This window comes from Pygoscelis adeliae, unplaced genomic scaffold (assembly GCF_000699105.1).
Source record: "Pygoscelis adeliae isolate BGI_AS28 unplaced genomic scaffold, ASM69910v1 Scaffold182, whole genome shotgun sequence".
Classification (NCBI taxonomy): Eukaryota; Metazoa; Chordata; class Aves; order Sphenisciformes; family Spheniscidae; genus Pygoscelis; species Pygoscelis adeliae.
Window position 1 is genome coordinate 1,446,107 of NW_008824669.1, and position 21,281 is coordinate 1,467,387.

The window sequence follows — 21,281 nt, forward strand, 5'->3', positions numbered from 1 at the left end:
TTTTTTAAACTTATTTTTCTTGGCCACATTCGTGTTCAGCATCTGTTGGATGCAGTCTCTCTTTCTGGACTGTAAGTGGAAAGTTTGAAAACTTCTCGGGAGACAGCAGGGCCGTTTCCACAGGGTTTCCCCTGAAAATGAGTCATGCCTTGTTCCTTAGCCATGAGCTCCCGTGCAGGGTTTTTGCTCTAATATCAAAGGTAAATGTCTTTTGTGAAAGGACTTGGAAGGGTTTGCTCATCATCTTTACAGGTGCTGCTGACTTGGCCATTTTTGCATGCTGTTATGGAGCATGACAGTGAATCTAGGAAATGGAGGTGCTCGGGTAGATGATGCCTTTGAGAAGGTATTCGCCTCTGAGCGGGCAGATCTGAGGATGAAATGGCCAATAATGGCTTGGCCAGAATTACAAGACTTTACTCAGGTAAGGCTACATCCCTGATGTGTTTATAGACCTGAAACTTCCCTGGGATTCACTAGGAATATGAATGAGAGTTGCTGGGTTGGTGGGACAGAGCCCAACCCAGTTACAGCTTAGAGATGGTTTTTAAGACACTTTTCATCAAAATGTTGTGTTCCTTCACGTGGAACAGTCCATTTACGGTCCCCATAAAATTATGCACCATGGTAAACATTCTTTTAGAAATGTCACTCGTGTGGATTGCTATTTAGTGTCAATTAACTTCCTTTTCTTAATTACTCCCTGGGCACCCTTCAAAATAGTCCACTGAGCCTTAGGGGAAAGCTATTCTTCTAGTATCTATGTTGTTTACCACGCTATGCAGGAGAATAATTTTTTTTGTTTGTTTGCTTTAAAGGTCCCACTTGAATATTAACTAAAAATATGTGAATATGTGCCCGCACCCAAGTTTGTAACCATTCTTCCATAGTAGATGCATCCATCAGAAAGATGCAATTTTAAAAACACAGCACTCTCTACATGGAAAACTAAAATTAACCCGTGAGTTAACTGGTAGTCTCAGCACAACCTTATCTATGGGGCACTGATCAGTATATGCGCAGTAATGGGTAATTAGATTCTAGAGAAGAATCCTTGAAGATTATAATTTAGATCCAACTGTAAATAAAAGATGCCAAATGCCAAAAAGATTCTTATTTTCAAGCTATCGAAAATGTCAATTCCTAGAGTAAACCTTTATGTTTTGGATAATAGCTATCTTATAAATGCAATTTTGTATTGATAGGCCATAATGCAGTACCATAAAGGAAGATAATATGGTTCTACAGTGGTTTTTTTGTAAATGGAGAAGGCTGTTATCTTTAGGGCATCCTACCATTGGCATTTCAGCATCCGTCCATGTGATGTTTGGTGTTGCTGTTGCAGGCTGAATGACAGTTGTAGGGAAGAAGTAGTTATGGGGACCTGATGCAGCCAGGTAGAGGGTCAAGGCCAAGTTGAAAGGCAAGGTGAAAACAGGCAGATCCCACTTACAGAAGACAGAGCCTAAAGCGCTGGTGAAAACAGGGCTAAAAGAAGAACAAAATGGTCTCACTAGGAGCTTGTCAGCTAGGCAAAAAGAAAACCACAACAAAAACAACAACTGCAGGAAATTAACTCTATGTTTTTTTTTTTTTAGAAGCTCTTTAATTTCCTCAGTCTTTCTGATAAAATCACAATGCTAGGGTCACTCAGTAAATTTCCTACCCTTCCCAGGGCAGTTAGCAATGTACAGATTCCTGTCATATTATGCAATACATGAGGTGAATTTGGTGACCGTGAAGGAGCCAAGATCCTCCGCTCATGTGGAGGACCCAGTGATTTAATGGAGTTATTCCACAGCTCAGTCTCAGGTTTTTTTTACTTGAAGTGGACTGAATTTAGGACACCTGTGCCAGGTCTGAGTGAACTGCAAAGGTGGCTGTGTGTCCTTGTTCAAGCTTATGGATGAGAAGTAAAGGCTGACATCAAAGTTGTGCTTATTAAAGTGAGTATAACACTACATGAACTTCAGGCAGACAGGTGATATGTGTGGTTTAGCAATCTCCAACTAGACATTTGGGGGCGAAAGACCAGCTTTCAAAATTTTTGCTGTCCAAATACCTAGCAGATTATGGTGTCATATATACGAGTAAAGTATTGCTAGTTGTTTGTTTTCATTAGCACCAACCATCACTTCTTGGGACGACTGAACAGCTTCTGTGTCTGGAGAGATAAATTTTCATGACATTTTTATATGGTGGCTTAAATAGATGAAACACTTGTGGTTGATGGTGGTAGGGAATGGTTAAAATAATGTTCCTCTCGAGACAAAAATGAATCGACGCATCGCAGCAATATGGCTAACATTTAGGGCATTGAATTACGTATGATCAGCCATCGATTTTCCTTTTCCCCATTGGGTTTATTTGTTATTATGTGGGTATTTTATTTGTTTTGGGATTACATTTGAGTTAAAAGTGCAAATAATGATACAGATTTAGTAGCACATATGTGCCAGTTGTGTTTCTTTCCCATTGTAGTCTGTATAGTGCCTAAAAATATAACAGTTCAGTCTCAGTGTGGGGACACTGGGACTGGAATGAGAAGCAGAGGAGCCATCCGACTTACCACGTCACGGACACCAGTGCTACAGGCAGCAGAAGCCACCAGTGGTAGTCTCCCTTAGCAGAGAAGACGGCCATGAGCAATCCCACCAAGACCCCGTTATAGCCGTACAGGCCTGCTGCAATGGCTGATCTGTGTGAAAGAAACAACCATCTTGAAATCTCCTCCCCGGCGGGTGCTTTGCTCGCATCACCCCCTCCCTCCCCATGCAGTCGTGACTCTGTGTGATGACGACCTGCCAAGGCTCGTGCGCCGACCTTCAATTTTACATGCTTGAGTCCCGTGTCCTCTCAGCCCCAGCTACCCCTTCTGCAGTTACATCCAGTGTACCTTTGCATCAGATGCAGCTGGTGGGAAGATCTGTTTGGTCCTACCAGACCAGATACATAGCCAGCGAAGGCTGGATACGTGCTTTTCATCCATGTCGCTTGTTTAACACATAAGTCAGCATTGAAGTGACGGTCTGGTTTTGAAGGGGAAAAGGATGAACTTACCTGTCCTGACCCAGAATAAGTGCTGTTAAAGTTGAGACAACTGTTCCTAAACAGCCTGTGAGTGTCCACCACGGGTTCTGCACCAGGAAACCAGCCACTACGATAAGCCCACTGAGGGGATTGTTGACAAACATCACCTGAGATATCCCACGCAACACCCAGTCAATAAACTGGATCATGAGAGGTTTATCTGGAAGAGATCAAATGAAATAATAATTAAAAAAACCCAAAATGCACAGATGATACTTATTCGGGATGGTTTTCTTGAAACTCAGGAAGAGTTTTGGCACCTGAACTTGGCAGCACGACTAAAGCAATAAATCAACAAGACTGTAAAACCTGACTGGGATTTATTATGGTCTATCCTGAAGTCTTACAGCTGGAAAACTGAGATGAACAGTGTGGTTGCCAGAGTCCCCTGTTATAAAGTACCCTGGACCAGTTTCATATGAACTGGCTAATTTATGATGTCTGTGCCTCAGATGGCAAATCGTGTGTGTATCCCGTTGCTGATTTATTATGGGGACCAAACACACTTACCTATGTGTAATTTAACTTCACAGTGGCATTAGGCTTGACAGAAACTGCTCAGCTGAAAGGACAGGGAGCGTTATGAAGAATGGCAGAGCACAGAGTAACCATCCCAGGTTATGTTCTGTGGGACTAAATGCGCCTTGTACGTGGCATGTTGGAGGTAAATGTCACCTCAGTCATCCTCAAGATTTAAGCAATATCTGGATCTCTGCACATAGCTGATTTTTTTCCTACAAAATGGAAATAAATCAGGGCAGAGGTAGTTTCTGTAATGTTTCAACTTGAATCACGTTACTGAGAAGTTAGTTATTACTTCTTTGATGTAATTCTTCTTTGGAATCCCCTAATTAGTCATGATGAAGTAGCTTTACCTTTTAGCCAGGCTCCAAATTCCTTCATGTCTCCAGTGATGTACCCAACAGCTCTGCAGACTCTCTTCCCAGCTTTGCTCAGTGGATTCTGCTTTATTGGCTTTCTTTCCCCCTTGGTTTCTATCTTGACATCAACACTATTTTCCATGTTGATGTTCTGACCCTTTGGTAAAATTCAAGGGGGGGGAAAAAAAAAAGAGAGTTCATTACAATTCCTCTTACTGATCCCTGTTTATTCTCTCTACCACATATTATTGCTCACCATGTGTTATTTTGGAGCCAGAAAGAGGAAAATCCTTACTCTGAACACCTGATTCTTATGTCTCCATGAGCACATTCTCTCTTCATGTGCTCTTGGGACCCTGTGCTGTCCTTCCAGATTTTCATGCAGTCACAGATTTGAACACCAGAAGGAACCACTGAGCCTTGTATCATAGTGGTATTTCACCTGATTTTAACACCCTGTTCAGCTATAATGTATTTTCTAGAAATCAAGCAGCTCTTGATTTAAAGGGTGGCTTCAAGAAGAGCAAGACAGCATTAGGAGACACTGGCTTCACAGAAGTTAAAGCTTACCTCAAGATTCAGATTGATAGAAGATGAACATGGAAGTTGGTAGAAGTTGAACCACAATCTAGGAAGCTGCTTCAATGATTAAGTTTCCCCTGCTGCTTAACCCATATTTCCAGTTTGAAATTACCCATCAGCCATCAATAATAGGTACCTAAAGTTAGGTTTATGGGTCTTGATACAGTCACCTACTGGGGTCAGCTCAGCCTTTCTCATGAGCATGCTCTTAGCTTGAGGGTTGTTCATGGTGCCTTGCTCCATTACTCACATACATACAAACAATACAGAATTGTACTTTTAGCCGCCCCATCTTTAGAAGCACCCAGCACTGATTTAAGAGCTTAAAGGCCAAATTCATAGTGCTTGCTTTCCATTCTACCTTAGCCATGTTGCCGCCTTCTCTCTGCCAGTTGCCCAGTGGGGTGACATGGTCTGCACTGGCCTTTGCTCTTCAGTATAAGACAAGATAGGAGACCACATGTTGGGACCTGTAGTAAGAAATCCTCAGGGACTAATGAAAACACTCATTAAATTTAGCAGGCACTATATCAAGACTTAAATAAGGTAGGGGTGTTTAGCCCTAAATAAGGTGTTTGGAGCATCCATGCAGGGCTGGCAGAGATGGGGTCCCCTATGAGAGGCATGACCTTTGGATTAGGAGCTGCTGGAATACCCTTTGGCACCTCATCCAGCTCTAGACAGCTTCATTCAGGCATGTGGATCAGAGACTTACACCTAACTGTAAACACTGGAGTTTAAAAACAATGTCCTATAGCCAATTCATTATTTGTTTAAGGGCTTATTCTCAATATGAAATCAGCAAATTTAAAACAGCCAAACCTTTCCCTGGAGTGTATGCAGTTTCCTGAAGAGTAGGATTAATTCTTGGTAATTGTCAAGACAAAGAAAACACAAGACAAGGTACCTTGTTGAGTGAATACAGAACCAGAACTGCTTCAGGTCTCACTGGTGAGTAACAGCTTGTGCAAGAAGTAAAGAATTTAAGTTGTGAGTTAATAGTCTTAATAAGATAATACAAGCACGTAATTATTGGAGTTAGTCCTTGACTCACTTGCAACTTCAGTAAAAGCCTTCTTGGCAGCTGGGGAAGAGAATTCATGCTTCAGAAATACAGGTGGCGAGTACTTAAGCTAAAGCAGCCTCACCCCTGGGCATTACACTTGCAGACCCAGACATGTGGTTAAGCAGCTCTGAGTGTTTGTGGAGGAACGGCTGGTTAATGTACGTCCTGGCCAGTTTCTTACTGTATGCTATTGGTAGGCTGATGGTGGCATTTCAGGAAGTAGTAAATATTTGCACAAATAATAAATAGACATTTTCGGCCTTCTGGAAGGGCCCTGCTAATGCAAGGATAAGTTCTACATGAAAGAGGGTGAAGATAGGACCAGTACGTAGAAGAGTGTTAAATTGGACTTTGTGTAGGACACGAAGACAAGGAGCTTAACTAGAAGAGGAAGAAAAGGATGAGAGTGTTGCTAGGGATGGTGTCTCGGTGCTGGAAGGCTTTTTCCTGGCTCAGTTATAATTCATTACCTTGATTCATTAACCTTTGCTTCTCTCATATTTTATTCTGAAATAATGGAATAAGTGAATTGGACGCACTTTCAGTTAAATCAAAATTTCCAGCCAAGATAAATGCTCTTCATTTGGTGAAAGTGCATTTACATTTTCAATTTAAAGAATCTTCCTCTTTATGTAACTTAGGCTTTCTCTGTTGCTAATCCATAAAGTCAAGGGCTATTGGATTTGCATTTGCAGAGTGATGTTGTGTGTCCTGTGCTAGCATGCCTGGTATGTTTCCCTGCATGCTGAGTGAGGAGCTGTTTGCACCGCAGGACTCTGCAGCGTGGAATGAAATGTGCATGTGAAGAAGTGCCAGAGTCACTGTCTGGTCCGCTCACACAGTGGAGAAGAAAATGGGTCAAGTTGGAGGCCCTAATTAATCAAAACTTGATGAATTGCTTTGCCGTAAGAAGGCACTTAAGTGCATACTTAAGGCAGTACTGCACGGTGCAAGTCTGAGGCTGCAGAACTCCTTTGCTCTGGGTTTTCATGGGCAGAAATGAAGTCACCTAGATGCACTTGGCACAGCAAAAAGACCAGGTGAGTCACTTCCACCGACCTGGCTTGAACTTCACCCCCGATGAAGGCTGCGTCAAAGCCCTGCGTACCTGTTCTTCCAGAACATTCAAAATCACAGTGATTGGGGGTGTGATCTGGCCAGCAGCATAGGTCAAACTCACGTTCGTTATGTCCCTGTCTATCAAGTGATGTGTCTCTCTAGAGAGGGATCACATGAACTTTGGTTCACCTTCCCTATAAGCTTATATATACTAAAGGGGAAGGGAATCATTATGAAACACCCCCATCACCTGCAGAGCAGCCTGGTATGTAATGGGTAGGCTAAGAGCACTCTTGGTTTCAGGTGGGGTCTTCACGACGCCATAAAGACCCAGATTCAGTCCCGTTGGCTTCACTGCCACCCCAAATCACATCCCAGGCGCTGCGTGAGGGCTGCCTCCTATGTGCGGTGGTTCAGCTATCACCACAGCCATGAGGCTTGTCCCATCTGTCCAGAAGCGCAGGGCACGAAGGACTTGTACTGCTACTACTTGGTTGTCCAAAGAAAGTGTAAAGAAGCAGGGAACCACTTGGAAACCGGCACCAGCATAGAATTTTTTGGGCATTTTAAATAATTTTTGACATTGTAAGAAGCAGTGGCTGCCATATATGCTCAGATTAACAATCTGCTAACACATTACCTTGTTTTAGGGAGTAGGCAATAGCAGCTATTTAAGAAAGGACAGAAGACAAATGGTGTGTCATCCCAGAATGAGGGAGATGCTCGGATAATTTTAAGACAGCGATGTTTGAATTTTAATTCAAGCTGAAGTGTGTGCCTTCTGACGGGGATTACATGAAGGCCAGTCTACAGCAGGTCTTTTGAAGACCTGCTATTGAAGTTATGTTAACATGTGGTTTTCAGTCAAAGTGGGCTTTTTTTCTTAGTGCACAAAGGAAGGAAATGGAAATAATTGTGAAAGGACTATTCCGTTGGAACAGACTGCTTGGCTTCTGCAGGGGGGCAGAATTTAAAAAAAAAAAAAAAAAATTAGAACTATTCCATTGGAACAGACTGCTTGACATCTGCAGGGGGGCAGGATTTAAAAAAAAAAATTATTCCTTATTTCTATTAGTCTGGAAAAGTGTTTTTTCATCTCAGATTCTTAACTAAAGACTGTGTAGGTCCTGCTCTCAGACACACAGCTTGAAGCGCACTGCCTGATCTCATGTATGTTCTGGAGAGGTGCTCCAGGCACGCATTTGGTAGGAAATGCAGTGCGGGCTCCCGATGCTGGTGTGTAACTGGTGTGATACAGGAGCAGCAGCAGGACCCAGGCAGAGCAAGTCTGAACGTGGTTTTCATCTCTGTGGTGCAAGGACTGATTTGTGCTCTGTTGCGAGTGCAGAGGAACTATTTAAAACTATTTTCCCATGGTGTACCGTGGAAAGTGAGAGCTAGATTTGGGGCACTGCTGCTTTTCCCCAGTGATTCCAGGTCTTTGCTGCCTCCCCTTGCCTAGATATCTTTGTGCTGTTGGGTAATACCTCTCTGCCATCCTCGCTAAGAATGCTCACGTAAGCAAGAAGGAAAGTTTTGCAGCTAAAAGTACCTAAATAATTTGTATCAGCTATGAAATGGAACCCGTGAGAATAGAAAAGAAAAAAAAAGATGTTTTTGTTGCATGAAAATCAAATCATTACAGGGCCAAGAAGCTAATCTATTGTTTTTTTTATCATCTTTTCAGAGTTAATAAGTGTCCTGTAGCAAAGTACTGATGTTATGCAACTTCATGTCTCCCTAAATCAATTTCTCTTCCACTTGCGTACACTTCTTCCATGTCACGCCATACCTATGGCATCTCAGTAATGCCTCGTTAAAGCTGCAGCGAAGCAGACTCCGTGCTGGTGCTGCACTCCTGCAACATCTGGCCTGCAAATACTTTTTTATTCACTTGCTGAAATTGAGACAAGCCCAGTCACACATTCATTACATGTTATGCTTGGTAAGAGTGGTGCTGTGCTTGCAGCTGGGGAAGGAACAGAGTCTTTTATTTGGCTAATTGTTTTAATACTCACAGGTAATAGTTATTTCCGAGCTAGTGCCTGTGTTGGTAGGTGTTGGGCTTTTATCTTTGAAAACGCAGCAGTTATCTAGTACTTTCTTTTCTTTCTGGATTTTACCTCTCTCCCTGACAAAATTCAAGTTACTCTGTAAATCAAGAGGATTTAAATTACCGTGTGGTATTTGTTTGTCCAAGGAACTGCTACAGCACAATTACAGTCATTGTATCTTGCATTCTCCGAATTGTTGCTGTGAAGTGTGTGGGCAGCCAGCTCTGTGTGCAGCATGTTTTTAGAGGAATTCCTGCATCCAAGTACAATAGGAGGAAAGGGCCAGATTCTCAGCAACTCTGATTCCAGCATAGTCTGTGCAATGTTACCAGGGGTTCATTTAAAGCTTCAGTAAATCTGGGGAAGTATAGCGTTGTGTTACATATAGGAAAATACGTATGCACAAGCACACTCCCCAAAACAGAGAGGTTATAATGCACTTGACCCTCACTGAAAAAAAAAAGTTCAGGTTTTCCCCTAGAAGATACATTTCAAAGCATTAGTTCAAAAGAAAGCTCATCCCTCAGATTCAAATATTCATTAAGCCCATTCGCAATTCAGTTTTCAGAGATCTGTCTCTCGGGGACAGAGAAATCCAGAGATACTATCACATTAACTGCATATTATTACTATCTGGGCATTTTTCATTTTGCAGAATAGAAAGGCAGTAAAAGGAGATGTTAAAGAGTTCCAGGTTTTTTTTTTCCTTTTTTTCTCAAAGGTTCAGCCAACTGGGCTAAATAGTACTAATAAATCCTCACCCTGCGAGAAAATTCTCAGTAATTGAAATTCTTGTGACACTCCCCAACCTCTGTGCTCCTCTTGAGCCTTAGCTGCTCTCCCTCAGGAGGACTGTTCAAATGCTGTTTGTTAGGTGTTTTGGGGGAGAAGGAAGATCCAGGTAAGTCAGTAACAGGGTGCATGTTTATTGCTGTGCATTAAAAGGAACGAACAGAGTGCTCTTACCTCTCCGATGAGTTCAGGGGTAGCTGTTTGCTTTGCTGGCTAGGACAGAAGGAAAGCAGGGCTAAGAGACTGGGGAAAAAGAAAATGCCCCACCAGCTTATATAGGCTAGCATGGCTCCTGTCCTGATATTACTAATTAGTTTGTTTCTCCTCCCACTTGGTGAGCTCCAGGCACAAGTTAAGAAGGTTCCCTCTTGAATTCTCCACCTTTCCTCTTGCTCTGTCCTTGGTCTCTTGCCAACAGCCTCTCCAAATGTCCTCTTCCCTGCTGCTTTTTTTTTTGTTTTTTTGTTTTTTAACTAACTCTCCTTTAACTCTGTCCTTTCTCCTCCTCCGCCACTTAAAAGGACTCAGGGCTTCAAAGTGGACTCGTGGTATACCTGAGCTCCATCTCTCCGGCATTATTCTCCTTATCCAAGACAGCTCAGCATCCTCCCCTCTCAAAACACTGACCTGGGAGTGTGCATCACAGCGTGTCATGTTCAGCAGCCTGTTGAGTTTTCCTGTTTCTGGGTAGTTTTCGGAGGCACTATTCTGTTAACACACTGGAGTGAAGGATCTGGTGACCTGTTGTTTAATCACTTTTTATCAGTTATTTGAGAAATTCAAGGGGTATTTTTCCTTCTTTTTCTAACCTGGCCTCCCTGCCTCGCTGGAGGAATCTGGAATATCAGAAGTGTGGCATATTTGAGAGGTTTATAAGGCTGTGAAATCGCTGTGAAAGGCAGAGAAGAGGCTTAAGAGGGAAGTCTTGAGAGAGTGAATTATAGGAGAAAGGGCAGAGAAAAAGCTAGCGAACTGAAAGAACCTGCTAGGCTAATTTAAACCACAGTTTAAGTCACTTTAGGACTCTTTTACAGTGATGGCTTAGAGAAGCAACCCTGCAACTTCACCCGAGTGCTGGAGCGCATGGTTCGTTGTTGAACCAGAAACCATCTAGCTTTATGACTTTGCTTCCTCCAGACCTGTGGAAAACAGCCTCAAGCACCTACATGAGCTGGAGTGATGTTATCCTCACCGTGTTCGTTCCCAGGGTGCCTGTCTTTTGACGGAGATGTTTTTAACAGGAGACTGCATTCTTCCCCCCCCCCCAAAAGGTAGGGTTTCTGATAGCGGTTGTCAGCTTAGTATTGCTGCACGAGCAAGGCTTCCTCTCATCAAACAGGCACCAGCCTCAGTGTCATTTAAACCAGCATCTTTTCTGCTCTCTGTGAAAGGGATGCAGCGCAGGGGGCAGGCAGGATTCGCTGTCGGGCTGTGCTGCCTCCATCTGCGGAGCGATGCGGTGGCTCTGCAGGCTCAGCAGCCGCCTTCCCCCTCCAGGGAACCAGATTCAGGACCGCCCTGTCCAATTCTGGTGCTTTAAGGAGGTCGTTGGCATGTTGGAGGGGATTCACAAAAAAGCCACCGGATTGCAGGTCTGTGATGGACGTCTTGGGGCGATGCTTTGTTGAGCTTATCAAAGAGCTGGTTAATAAGTAACAGGATCACAGTCCGCTGATGCCTACGTGGGAATGAGGTCCCTGGCAGCAGCCTGCTCTGTGAACTGGAGGCAGAGGAGTGATGTTCTCCACCGCCACGTGACGGGTTCAGTGGATCACAGGTGCAGCCAACTATGAGGAGGGTTTAACTACTGCAACAATTGCCTTAGGGAATCCCCGAATTTCCAATAATTACTTTCCAAAAAGGTCTGGGCCAGATCCCAGATTGGGTGCTGGAGTCAGGTGCAGGAACGCCTGCCCGGCCTGTGTGCTTTAGCCAGCCAAAGCAGTCCTGGTTGCTTGAGGGTTGAGATTCCATATAGGTCTGGTGCAGAAGGGTGGGGACAGTAGAAAACCTCCCAGGTGTAATTCAATCCATGCCGAGTCAGGTGCCCACTGCTGACCTCCAGTGCTGAGCACTCAAAGGTGTAGGTTTCTGCTCCTGTCTTTTGGGCTTTGGGATTCAAGGTGGGGAGACTGAAACAGCAGAGGCCGTTCCTCGTCAAAAGGATCAAGATGTGCCGTGTGCCTGTTATGTAGCTGTCAGGTACCATCTGCCTGGGAGCGGGCCACCAGCTCTGAGTGAGCTCTGGGTAACCATGTAATGATGTGCAAACTGAGCATGCAGGTAACACAGGTGACTAGTGAGTTGCCTCTTGATTTTAGGCACGTGTGAAGACCGCTCTGGTGCTGAGGACAAGGCAACTGGGGTTGGTGTCTGGCACCTAAGTTCTGCATCATTTAGGCGATCTGAATCCATGGTTTAACTCATCAGCTTTCAACTGGTGAAGCTGGTTGATGTGTTTCTTCTGCCTGCTGTGCTCTGCAGGAAGGTGGCTCTGAGAACGCCCCTTGGACCAAGGCCGGTGGTTGATATGGTGAGAAGAGGGGTTGGTGGTTGGATCCTAACCAGACTTAGTACCTGAGCTGTCCCAGAGAAACGCCTGAATGATCCCTGACTGTGTTAGCTCACCAGGCAGGAGCTGTCTACCTGCGTTAGCTGGGTACAGTGCTTGAACTCGTCAGCTCTGCCAGGAAAGACTCTTATGGCCCTAATCCAGCTTCACACGCTCTGTCTCCGTGCCTCTCTCAAGGCTCAGTGGCCTTCAGGAGGTGCATTGAAAACCACTTGGTAGCAGATTGCCATTATACTTGCTGGTTTTGGCTGTGCTCCTCAGCTCAGGTTGCACTGCAGGGATTAGGTCTGCACAGGGAGCTGCATCAGGTCCTGGACTCCAACAGGAGCTTTAAAATGACGTAAATCCATGTACGGAGCCCTGCAGATTGCTAAAACTCAAGTCCTGGTCTGCCTTTGCTAGGTTGGGCTGTGGATGTCTGAAATGTAGCCAATGTATACGGGCTCCTCGTCATCCCTCGTTGGTGGGGAAATCACTGCCAGGAGCCGAGCTCCTGTCGCTGGGCACCACTGAGAAGAGTCTGGCTCTGCCTTCTTTGCTCTCCCCATCAGATATTTGTACACATGGATAAGATACCCCTGAGCCTTCAGTTCTCCAGGCTGAACAGTTCCTGCTCTCTCAACCTCTCCTCGTATGACAGGGGCTCTAATCCTTTAATCACCTTTGTGTCCCTTTACTAGTCTCACTCGGTATGTCCCTGTTTCTCCTGTACTGGGGAGCCCCAAACTGGACACAGTATCCCAGATGTGTCTCACCAGCGCATAGTAAAGGGGAAGGAAATAAAGGATCACCTCCCTCGATCTGCTGGCAGTGTTCGTCCTAATGCAGCCCAGGAAGCTGTTGGCCGCCTTTGCTGCAAGGGCACGTTGCTGGGTCATGGTCAACTTGGTGTCCACCAGGACCCCCAGGGTCTTTTCTGCCAAGCTGCTTTCCAGATGGTCAGCCCCCAGCATGTGCTGGTGCACGCAGTTGTTCCTCCCCAGGTGTAGGACTTTGCACTTCTTCTTGTTGATCTTCATGAGGTTCTTGTCAGCCCATTTTTCCAGCCTGCTGGGGACCCTATGGATGGCAGTATGACCCTGTGGCATATCAGCCACTCCTGCCAGTTTTGTATCTTCCCCAGATTTGCTGAGGGTGCCCTCTGCCCCCTCACCCAGGTCATTAATTAACATGTTAAATAGTTTTGGCCCCAGTATATATTACCCCTGGATTATAGCACTAGTGACTGGCCTCTGGCTGTCCTTTGTGCCACTGATTACAACCCTCTGGGCCCTTCCATTCAGCCAGTTTTCAATCCGCCTCACTGTCCACTTATCTAGCCCACACCTCATTAACTTGTCTATGAGGATATTATGGGGGACAGTGTCAAACCCAAGTGATGCTCCAAAACTGCTCCTGTGACTTAGGACCGTAGGATGAGGGACGTCTGCAGCTCACCTGGTCTAGCCTCCTGCTGTAAGGCTGACTATGACCGAACCCACCATTTCACTTCCAGAATTTTTCCCAGTCTGTGGTTTCCCTAGAGGGGCATGGAGAGGTGGAAATGGAGGCATGGCAGGAGGGGGAGATAACCACACGGTGTATTGAGAGAGAGTGAGGCTCAGCCCATGTGCTGGCTGAGGAGGCAGCTCCTCTGGTCGGGTAAAGGCTGAGCCATCCTGGAGGCAGGATGGAGGTGCCCGGAGGAGCAACATCAGCAAGTCTGTGCCCATTGGCATCTGTGGCCACGTCGCTTTTCATCATCTTGTTTTTATGAGCAGATGCAGAGTGGAAAAATTTGTTTCAGCGCAGAGAACCAAGGGGTCTGTCACAACCTTGCACTTGTTTGTTGAGGGAAGTAGTTCTGGGTTTGTACAGAGTGGACCAAAAACCAAGCTGGTGTGGGCAGCTTCTATCCCTTCATTTTGGCCTGTAAAAATCCTGTAGAGAAAGCTACTATTTGACATTCCTCTGTGTGACAACTGGATCGCATTTCTTCTAGCTAGCGGCTATCCGGATGGCTGGAGCGGAGAGCTGTCCGGCTCTGGTATCCAGCTCCCTCTCGTGGTATGTATGCCACATGTGCAGCTATGGAAATCGCAGCAAATATTCAGATATCAATTTCTGGAGGCACGTAAACAGCAGTTCCCTGGTCCTGGCACAAAGCTCCCCATGCTCTGAGCTTGTGTGAGGCTCTGGATACTGCTGCTGATGTACGCTGCCAAAATAAATGGTTCCCCTAATGCACACACATCACTTCCCTCCCCTGCCCATCTGCTCTGGAGACCCACTGTCCTTTCTATCCAGCCTGATGTGCTCCCGGGACTCATCTTCTCAGTTCATGCAGCTGCAAGAGTTCAAAACTGCTGTCTGGAAACCCACTGGGATAGGAGTGGGGCAGGAATTTGCGAAGAGCAGGCTGTAAGTGATTTATGGCTAGAGTAGGGTGTAAAAAAGCTCTACGCTGTCATGGAAATTAGGTGCCAAGTTTAGGCAGAGGTTCAGACTCTCTTGCTGTAGGCTGATGCTCTAAATACTGGAGTGCTGGGTTAGCAAACAACTCATCTCTTTTAGTTGCAGATTTTTCAAGATGTTTGTTTAAAACGTTGCTGCTCGTGGGAGTGAAGAATTGCTTGGAAGTGAGCTAGCTGGCCGAGCCAACACATGCCAAGGACTGCACTGGTGGTTCAGCATCTAGGTGATGATGAGCTGCCACCTGGCACCATTCCATTCATTAGTGTAGATGTGGCCGTGGTGTCCAGCACAGGAAATGTCTCCGAGACCCCAAGAAAGACCAGGTAGTCATATCTCTCATGAAACCCAAGGAAATACAGGTCAAAGAAAAGCCAAGTGCATTCATCCGGCTGGTTCCCCTTGTTTGGATTTGTGTTCCCTGCCCTTTTTCCAGGCAACACTATCACTTTTCTTATCAGCCATGGCCATTTCTCTAGGCTGGCCTGGATGCCTGTGGAAATGAGATTGAGTCGCAAGCACCCATGGGACCGCCAGTAGCAATCGTTCTTTTCACCATCATGATCCTACCTCCAGTTACCTACTGTGGCAAACTGGCTCCCAAGATAATGCGCACTTTGGCTGGAAGACAGTGGCTTCTAGTATGGTTGTCTTCAGCTTCAGCCACCTTCAGATCCTCTCTCCCTGTTGTGTGCGTCTATTCTGGAGGATGGACTATCAGTTCTGCCTGGCTCTTGGCATGGTCCTGTTTGTTTCTTTGCTCTGGGACTCAGGAGTTGGTGGTGAGCAAAGATCTCCACTTCATACCATGAGTCTGATCTTCAAGGCTGCTTGTTTTTCTGGTCATCTGTAACATTGTAGACTGGATCAGTCACATCATTGAAACACTCTGAAGTACTAGAGGGTTTTGGAAGCCCGAGGTTAACTGTATAGCTATATTTCAGGACCAGAGAGGAAATTACAACTCAAACAATTCTGGATTCCATCTTCAAACCCCTCTCCTTTTCTCCTGGCTCCAAGGAAAAGCCCAAATCCAAAGGGGTTCATTTTCCAGACTGACCTCAAGACACCAGGATCCCCATGAGAATGACAAAGCTGGCTAGACTTGCCTCATTTTTATGACACAAGGCAAGGTGTTTTTCTGGTGCTTCATCTACTTTTGCAATTTCAAAGCCAGTTCACTTAACTCACCCCGCATTTAATCTCAGCTTGGTAGAGTTTCATGCTCTTTCCCCTTCCTTTGCCCTGACAGTGGGGGTGTGAGTCTCACCCAAGGCATGCCTGCTTTCAAGGAAATAATCTGTTGTCACAAACCTATACGTTGTAGGAGATGAATGTGTTTTAGGTCTTAGCAAAGAGCAGAATACTGTAATAGTTCCAACAAGAAACTCTCTCAGCATATAAATCCCAGTGATTACTATTTTCTTGCCAAGTAGATCTTAATGGAAGTGGAAGGTGCTGTACATAGCATGGGTTGCAGCTCTGATCACCAAGAGAAAGAAGACTGGTAGCATCCAGAAATGAATCAGCAGACAGTAGGAACAACTGAAAATTGATAATCACTGCAGTGAATAGAGGCAGAGTTACACTGGTTGTAGATGCTTATGGGGTTTTGCAAGCAGTACTGGAGAGCAGCAGTTTCATGCACACACACAGGCAGACATAAATCCATTTGCAGTAAAGATGCACTTTTTGTAGTAGACAAAAGAAAAAAAAAAAAGTCATATCTGTTGGATAACTCCATTTCTGGGACCGGGAAATGCCCTAAACAGGATTTAATTTACACAAGTGAAATAAACTCAGTCACCTACAGTAAGAAACTGTCACTGGCTGATAGTTTGTCATCATCTTTGCCTTTCTGGTTTTCTCCACAGCCAGGAAGTCGCTGCCTGGCTTCTGGCTGAGTGGTTTTGCAGAGCGGAGATTTGTGGATGACAGAGCAACGGGGCTGTCAACACTTAGTTGAAATGAAGGAAGTGCGGAGAAGCAGGGTCGGGTACAAGCTGGGGTGCCCTGGAGCAACGGGAAAAAGGTTCCGGATCATCCTAGTTGCACAGGTCAGGGATGTCTCTGTCTCTCTGTCTTCGCTTTTTGCAGTTCAGTGCACAGCACAATTTGATTTGCAGCTGCGGAGGCGTGCTAAGCAGCCTGCACCCCTGTGCATTTTGGGTGGTTGAGGTAGTTGGATGTTTTTGGAAGGGGTCCGCATGTACTTGGTGCTTCATCCCGGCTGTGCTGAGTGAAGCTGCACATTTTGGGAGCACAGATTTGGGTCTGCCTCAACCCTCTCTGCAAAGGGCTGTCTCTGGAGAAGGGTATGAGGATGCAGCTCCATGACAGCTTAAGCTGCTAAATGCACCAAGGTAATTAAGTGTGCTCAGGAGCTGCTGAGCTGTAGTTGGAGGTGCCTAAACTCATTCCCAGGGAAAATGCGGTGGAAGAAACCTTTGCTTCCCACCAAGCTATCCCTGGTCTTCTCATTCCACCGCTGGGATGTGTGAATTCCAGCTGTGGTAACAGCTGCAGGAGTTTGTAAAAGGTCCCCTGAGAACTGTAAAATCAACTGCAATCAAGGGTTTGTTTCCTGTTTGAACTCCTTCCATCTTCCAAAATAAAACACACCCTTCTGTGGAAGGGGGAAGTGAGGGGACAGTGTTTGGCAAACAGATCTCACCCTCAGAGTGGTGGTATTTCTGTAACCCTGGCAGACGTGATCTACAAAAACCTGAGTCAGTCTGCAGTGCTGGGGAATGCATCTATTATTGCAGACCAGAGATATCTGGCATGGACAAAGCACAGAGCAACTTCCCAGCAGCTGGAAATTTTAGTGGCTTATCTTATTTGGACATGTTATAAAGTTTCTGTTTTTTCAGCTTGTGGTGAGGCCCCGTGTAGCTGGAGTAACTCTCTGGAGCATAAAGCCCTTCCAGATATTTGCTGGTGGCTGCCAGGGTGCTGGCTGGCTTCACTCACAGGCTGGCTAGGATTTGGGAGGGGGGACGTTTGCCCTCCCTGTCTGACAACTTCGCACTCCTATTTGCACTGATCTGTAGTTGCAGGTATGGGAAGAAGAGGTGTTGACGTTGCAGAGGGGCTGAAAAAATGACAATACTTATTTTAAGCTCACAGCAGCATTGAACAGTGCCGGGCGGGAAGGGCCCAGGCTCTGCTGCAGGGCAGCTCCGGCAGCTTAAGAGTGGAGGCCAACAGGAAAACCCGCTCAGGGGCAGCAGACTTTAACCCATCGTGCTTCGCCTGGCTCTTGCTCCCCATACAGCGCTGCACCCTCTTCTCCCCATCACTGAAAGCATAGCAGCAGGTTTTCCAGCCCTACAGCTTTGGGTGTCCTCCCTGGGCTGAGAGGTGTCACCATTTCTTATAGTGGTCTCCCTCTGTACTGCTGTTTCTGTCTGCTCTGGACCCCAGTAGTATGTGAGGGGGTTGCTGGGTCTCAAAAAAGGTCATCAGATGAAGGAATCGGGTGGTAAACATCATGCTCCGGCAACTAGGATGCTCCAGTGCGGATGGCAGCACGGCTCTGACCTCTGCTGTGACTAACGTCCACTGAGAAGGCAAATCCCTCCCCTCCACATTCCCTCAGCGCAGCTTTGCTAATTGTTCATGAAGAGTGATTAACAGGTAAATCATCCTGAAGTCATCAATACCCGAGCCAGGACATCTAAAGCACTTGTCTGACCTTTTTCTGTAAGAGGTTCCGTGACCGATCTTATTGGCAGAAGCACCTATGTCTATGTGAGAAGAGCTGGGAGCGTCCTCTCAAAGAGAAAAGTTGGTTTGTTGTTGGGTTTTTTTTTAGGGGGTAAGGAGCAAGGAGAAAAGTAAGAAAAATGACATTTGGAGCAATAAAGTAAGCATTTTCCTTAGAACCACATAGTACATGTAGTGTTTTCACATTGGACTCCAGTTAGAAGAGAGTAGATGGTCTTCTGTGTTCACTGGGGAGGTCTCCTGCAACTCCTTCGTGTTGCTTAGTCTGCTTCCATTTGCCACTGCTGTTCAGATTTTGAAGGCAAATTTGCAGGAGGTTGTTTTTATATATGCAACTGCTAGGGCAGGTTTTCATTTGTACAGGAATATTTATTTCCTTTTCTGTGGAGGTGCGCTGGGTGGCGTGACCGCCCTAGCTGTAGAAGAGGCTTTTGGTTTTAGGTTTTTCTTTTTTTTTTTTTTTTTTTTATGGGCACATTCCCTTTATGTTAGATCTCTGGGAACTGGCTAAAAATTATTAGTCCCCTTGAAAACTGCACATTTTCTTTTCTTAATGAATATTTTCTATAGAGCTTGATAGACAGCAGGCTGTTGGGGCTACCACTGATAATTTCAGTTGGTGCTTTTATTGTCTACTGTTCCCTTCCAGGAGACATTTGATTTGTCTTGGCTGTTTTCAAGAATTATTAGTACTGGCTATAGTTACTCAAATCTTTTGATTAGCAAGACACTTAATAAAGCTGTTTATACCCTATTTTTTATGGATGGCTTAAACTCTAGAAATTGCTTTACTAATTGATTTCAGGATGGATTTGCTAGTGGCTGAGGAATTAATATCTGCAGTGGCTCTTATATGACAATTTTTTTCCAATAGCCATATTGTGCTTGGACTTCACTCTTATTTTTAAGAAAATAAATAATATACTTGGCATACCTAACCACAGTTGAGGTTTTTCTTCAAAATATGGTTCTAGCACTATTTCAGCTGTCTCTATTATAGTATTTTTGTAACTTTGTGTTGCTACTATTCAAATCTTTCTTTAATGCTGGATTGTGTATGACCTAAATTAAACTGCAGAGCAGATGAATGGGTCCTTCTAGTTTGCCTGTGCTTTATATTTCGTTGACTACTATAGAGGGAAGGTGTTCAGGCAGCTATGTATCACCTCATGTGTTACGTTGCCTTTCTGTGTTTCTCTACAGCAGCAGTAACGTTGGGATGTCCCTGATCTTGCAGTCCATAGTGGCCATACGAGACTAGCCTTGGTTTGCCGGCATCATGGCTCAAAGGGCAGCTTGGCAGCCTGGCCTTCTGCAGCTCTCCGCTTTCTTCCCTGCCTGCTGACACCTTTTCTGATGGTGTCTTTGCTTTTTCTGGAGTCACCATGCAGGAATAAACAGTTACACATGCAGTCTCAAATGCCCTTTAACACTGGCTGAGCTCATAGACCCATTTGCAGCAGTCCTCTGTGATAGCTTTAAGGCTTAAGCGCCTTTGTCCAGTGCCTGGGTCCCGGGTTGTTTTTTGCAAACAATCTGTTTCTCCTAAATTAGCGGTTTTCATCCCTTGCTCTTGTGTTACAGAAATACATCTGTGCCTCTGGGCTCCTGCTGCTTGTCAGAGCTCAGCATCTCCGGGAGGCAGCTGGGATTTGCATGGGAGGTTTTGACCACTATAATGCATTTGCTTTTCTGCTTGCTGCGGTTGTACATCTGTCAGACCTTCCTCCCTCTGATAGAGATAGGTCAGGTATCGAGCTGTGGTCAGTCCCATACCTCTTAGTTTGCCCTGGGCCAACAAAAGTCTCACGGCTAACATGTCAGGCAGACTGATGGGATTCTTGGTCTTTTATTAATCTCCAAGAAGACTTGCAGCATGTGGGAATGACAGCTTGTTCCCTCGGTGCTTTCCTGGAGGGCATTTGTAAGGTCAGGTTCAGCGGTTAGCCTGAGGTCTAAAATGGGACAGAGGTGTAACACAGGTGCTCAAGTCTGAGGGTGGACCAGGTTATAATGGCTACAAAGCTCGCTGGATCCCTAAGTTTTCAATGACAGGCTTATCTTGGCTACTGAAATTTGGACTTACCTGCATGTGTGAGGCTGTCCTGCCAGGTGGAATCTCAAATCTGTTGTCATCCAGAGAGGGGAGGAAGTAGGACCTAAATTTTACCAGAGTCCCTGGAATGGCCTAACCTGTTTAAAAAACATCTGAACATACTTATATGGCACCATATTTTTTTCTCTCAGGCTGAATTCAATCTTGGATCCTGCTTCTAGGGGACATTTAGAGGGGCTGGCAGTTGCTGGTGCTGCTGGTCTTTCGGTTATAAAGGCACAAACAGTCCCATGAGCAGCACCCAGGCTCACCTTTTTTAAAAAGGTCCAAGTGCTGGGTTAAAGCTGGACTCCCACCTGCTCAAAGACCCTCATATGAATCTGCAAAACAGCCCTACATGAAGAGGCAGAAAGGACAGCATCTGATCTGGATGTTTGTGGTTGCATAGTCTCTTTGGATTTCAAATCTTCGAGACCTTTGGGTCTGTGATTTTAAACTGATCACATGAAATGGCTTTAGAATGAGGAAGCCTTTCTGTCAGGCTTGTTTTGCAGAGGTTTGGAAAAGATTCCCAAGAAAAGTCCTCTTTAGGGCAATTGGCCCTTCCCTGTTTTAAGGACTTGGAGGAGGCATAAAGCGGCAGTGTCCTCCTCGCACCTCATGCCTGTTAGAAACAAAGCCCCGGGGAGAACATCGGCAGGAGGGTCCTCAGCTTCCCATGACTAACCCTGATGATGCCTCGTGAGGTTTCTCTGGGGCAAGCCAGACACTGAAGATCTATGAGAAGATCCCCAGTCTGACACCCAACAAACATCAAGGGGAGCCTTTGACTTGTTCACTGCTCGTGGCTTAATGTGAGAGAACTGCTCCCCTAGGAAAGGGAGAAAAAGAACTGCAGTAACTGCCACCAGCACTAAATGTTTATCTCATTCTTTACACGAAGTTTTCC

The 21,281-nt window shown here is 45.5% G+C and overlaps 1 protein-coding gene across 1 annotated transcript in view; it reads right to left on the minus strand.

Moving 5' to 3' along the window:
• Nucleotides 1–21,281, minus strand: part of LOC103916040 (urea transporter 2-like) — a 39,109-nt gene that overhangs the window by 4,677 nt on the left and 13,151 nt on the right. The window contains exons 10-14 of the mRNA XM_009322985.1: nt 20,363–20,454; nt 3,966–4,128; nt 3,061–3,250; nt 2,570–2,698; nt 1,296–1,488 (exon numbers count right to left, since the gene is read on the minus strand). Coding sequence (XP_009321260.1) covers nt 1,296–1,488; nt 2,570–2,698; nt 3,061–3,250; nt 3,966–4,128; nt 20,363–20,454 — 767 coding nt within the window. The remainder of the gene's footprint in view (nt 1–1,295; nt 1,489–2,569; nt 2,699–3,060; nt 3,251–3,965; nt 4,129–20,362; nt 20,455–21,281) is intronic.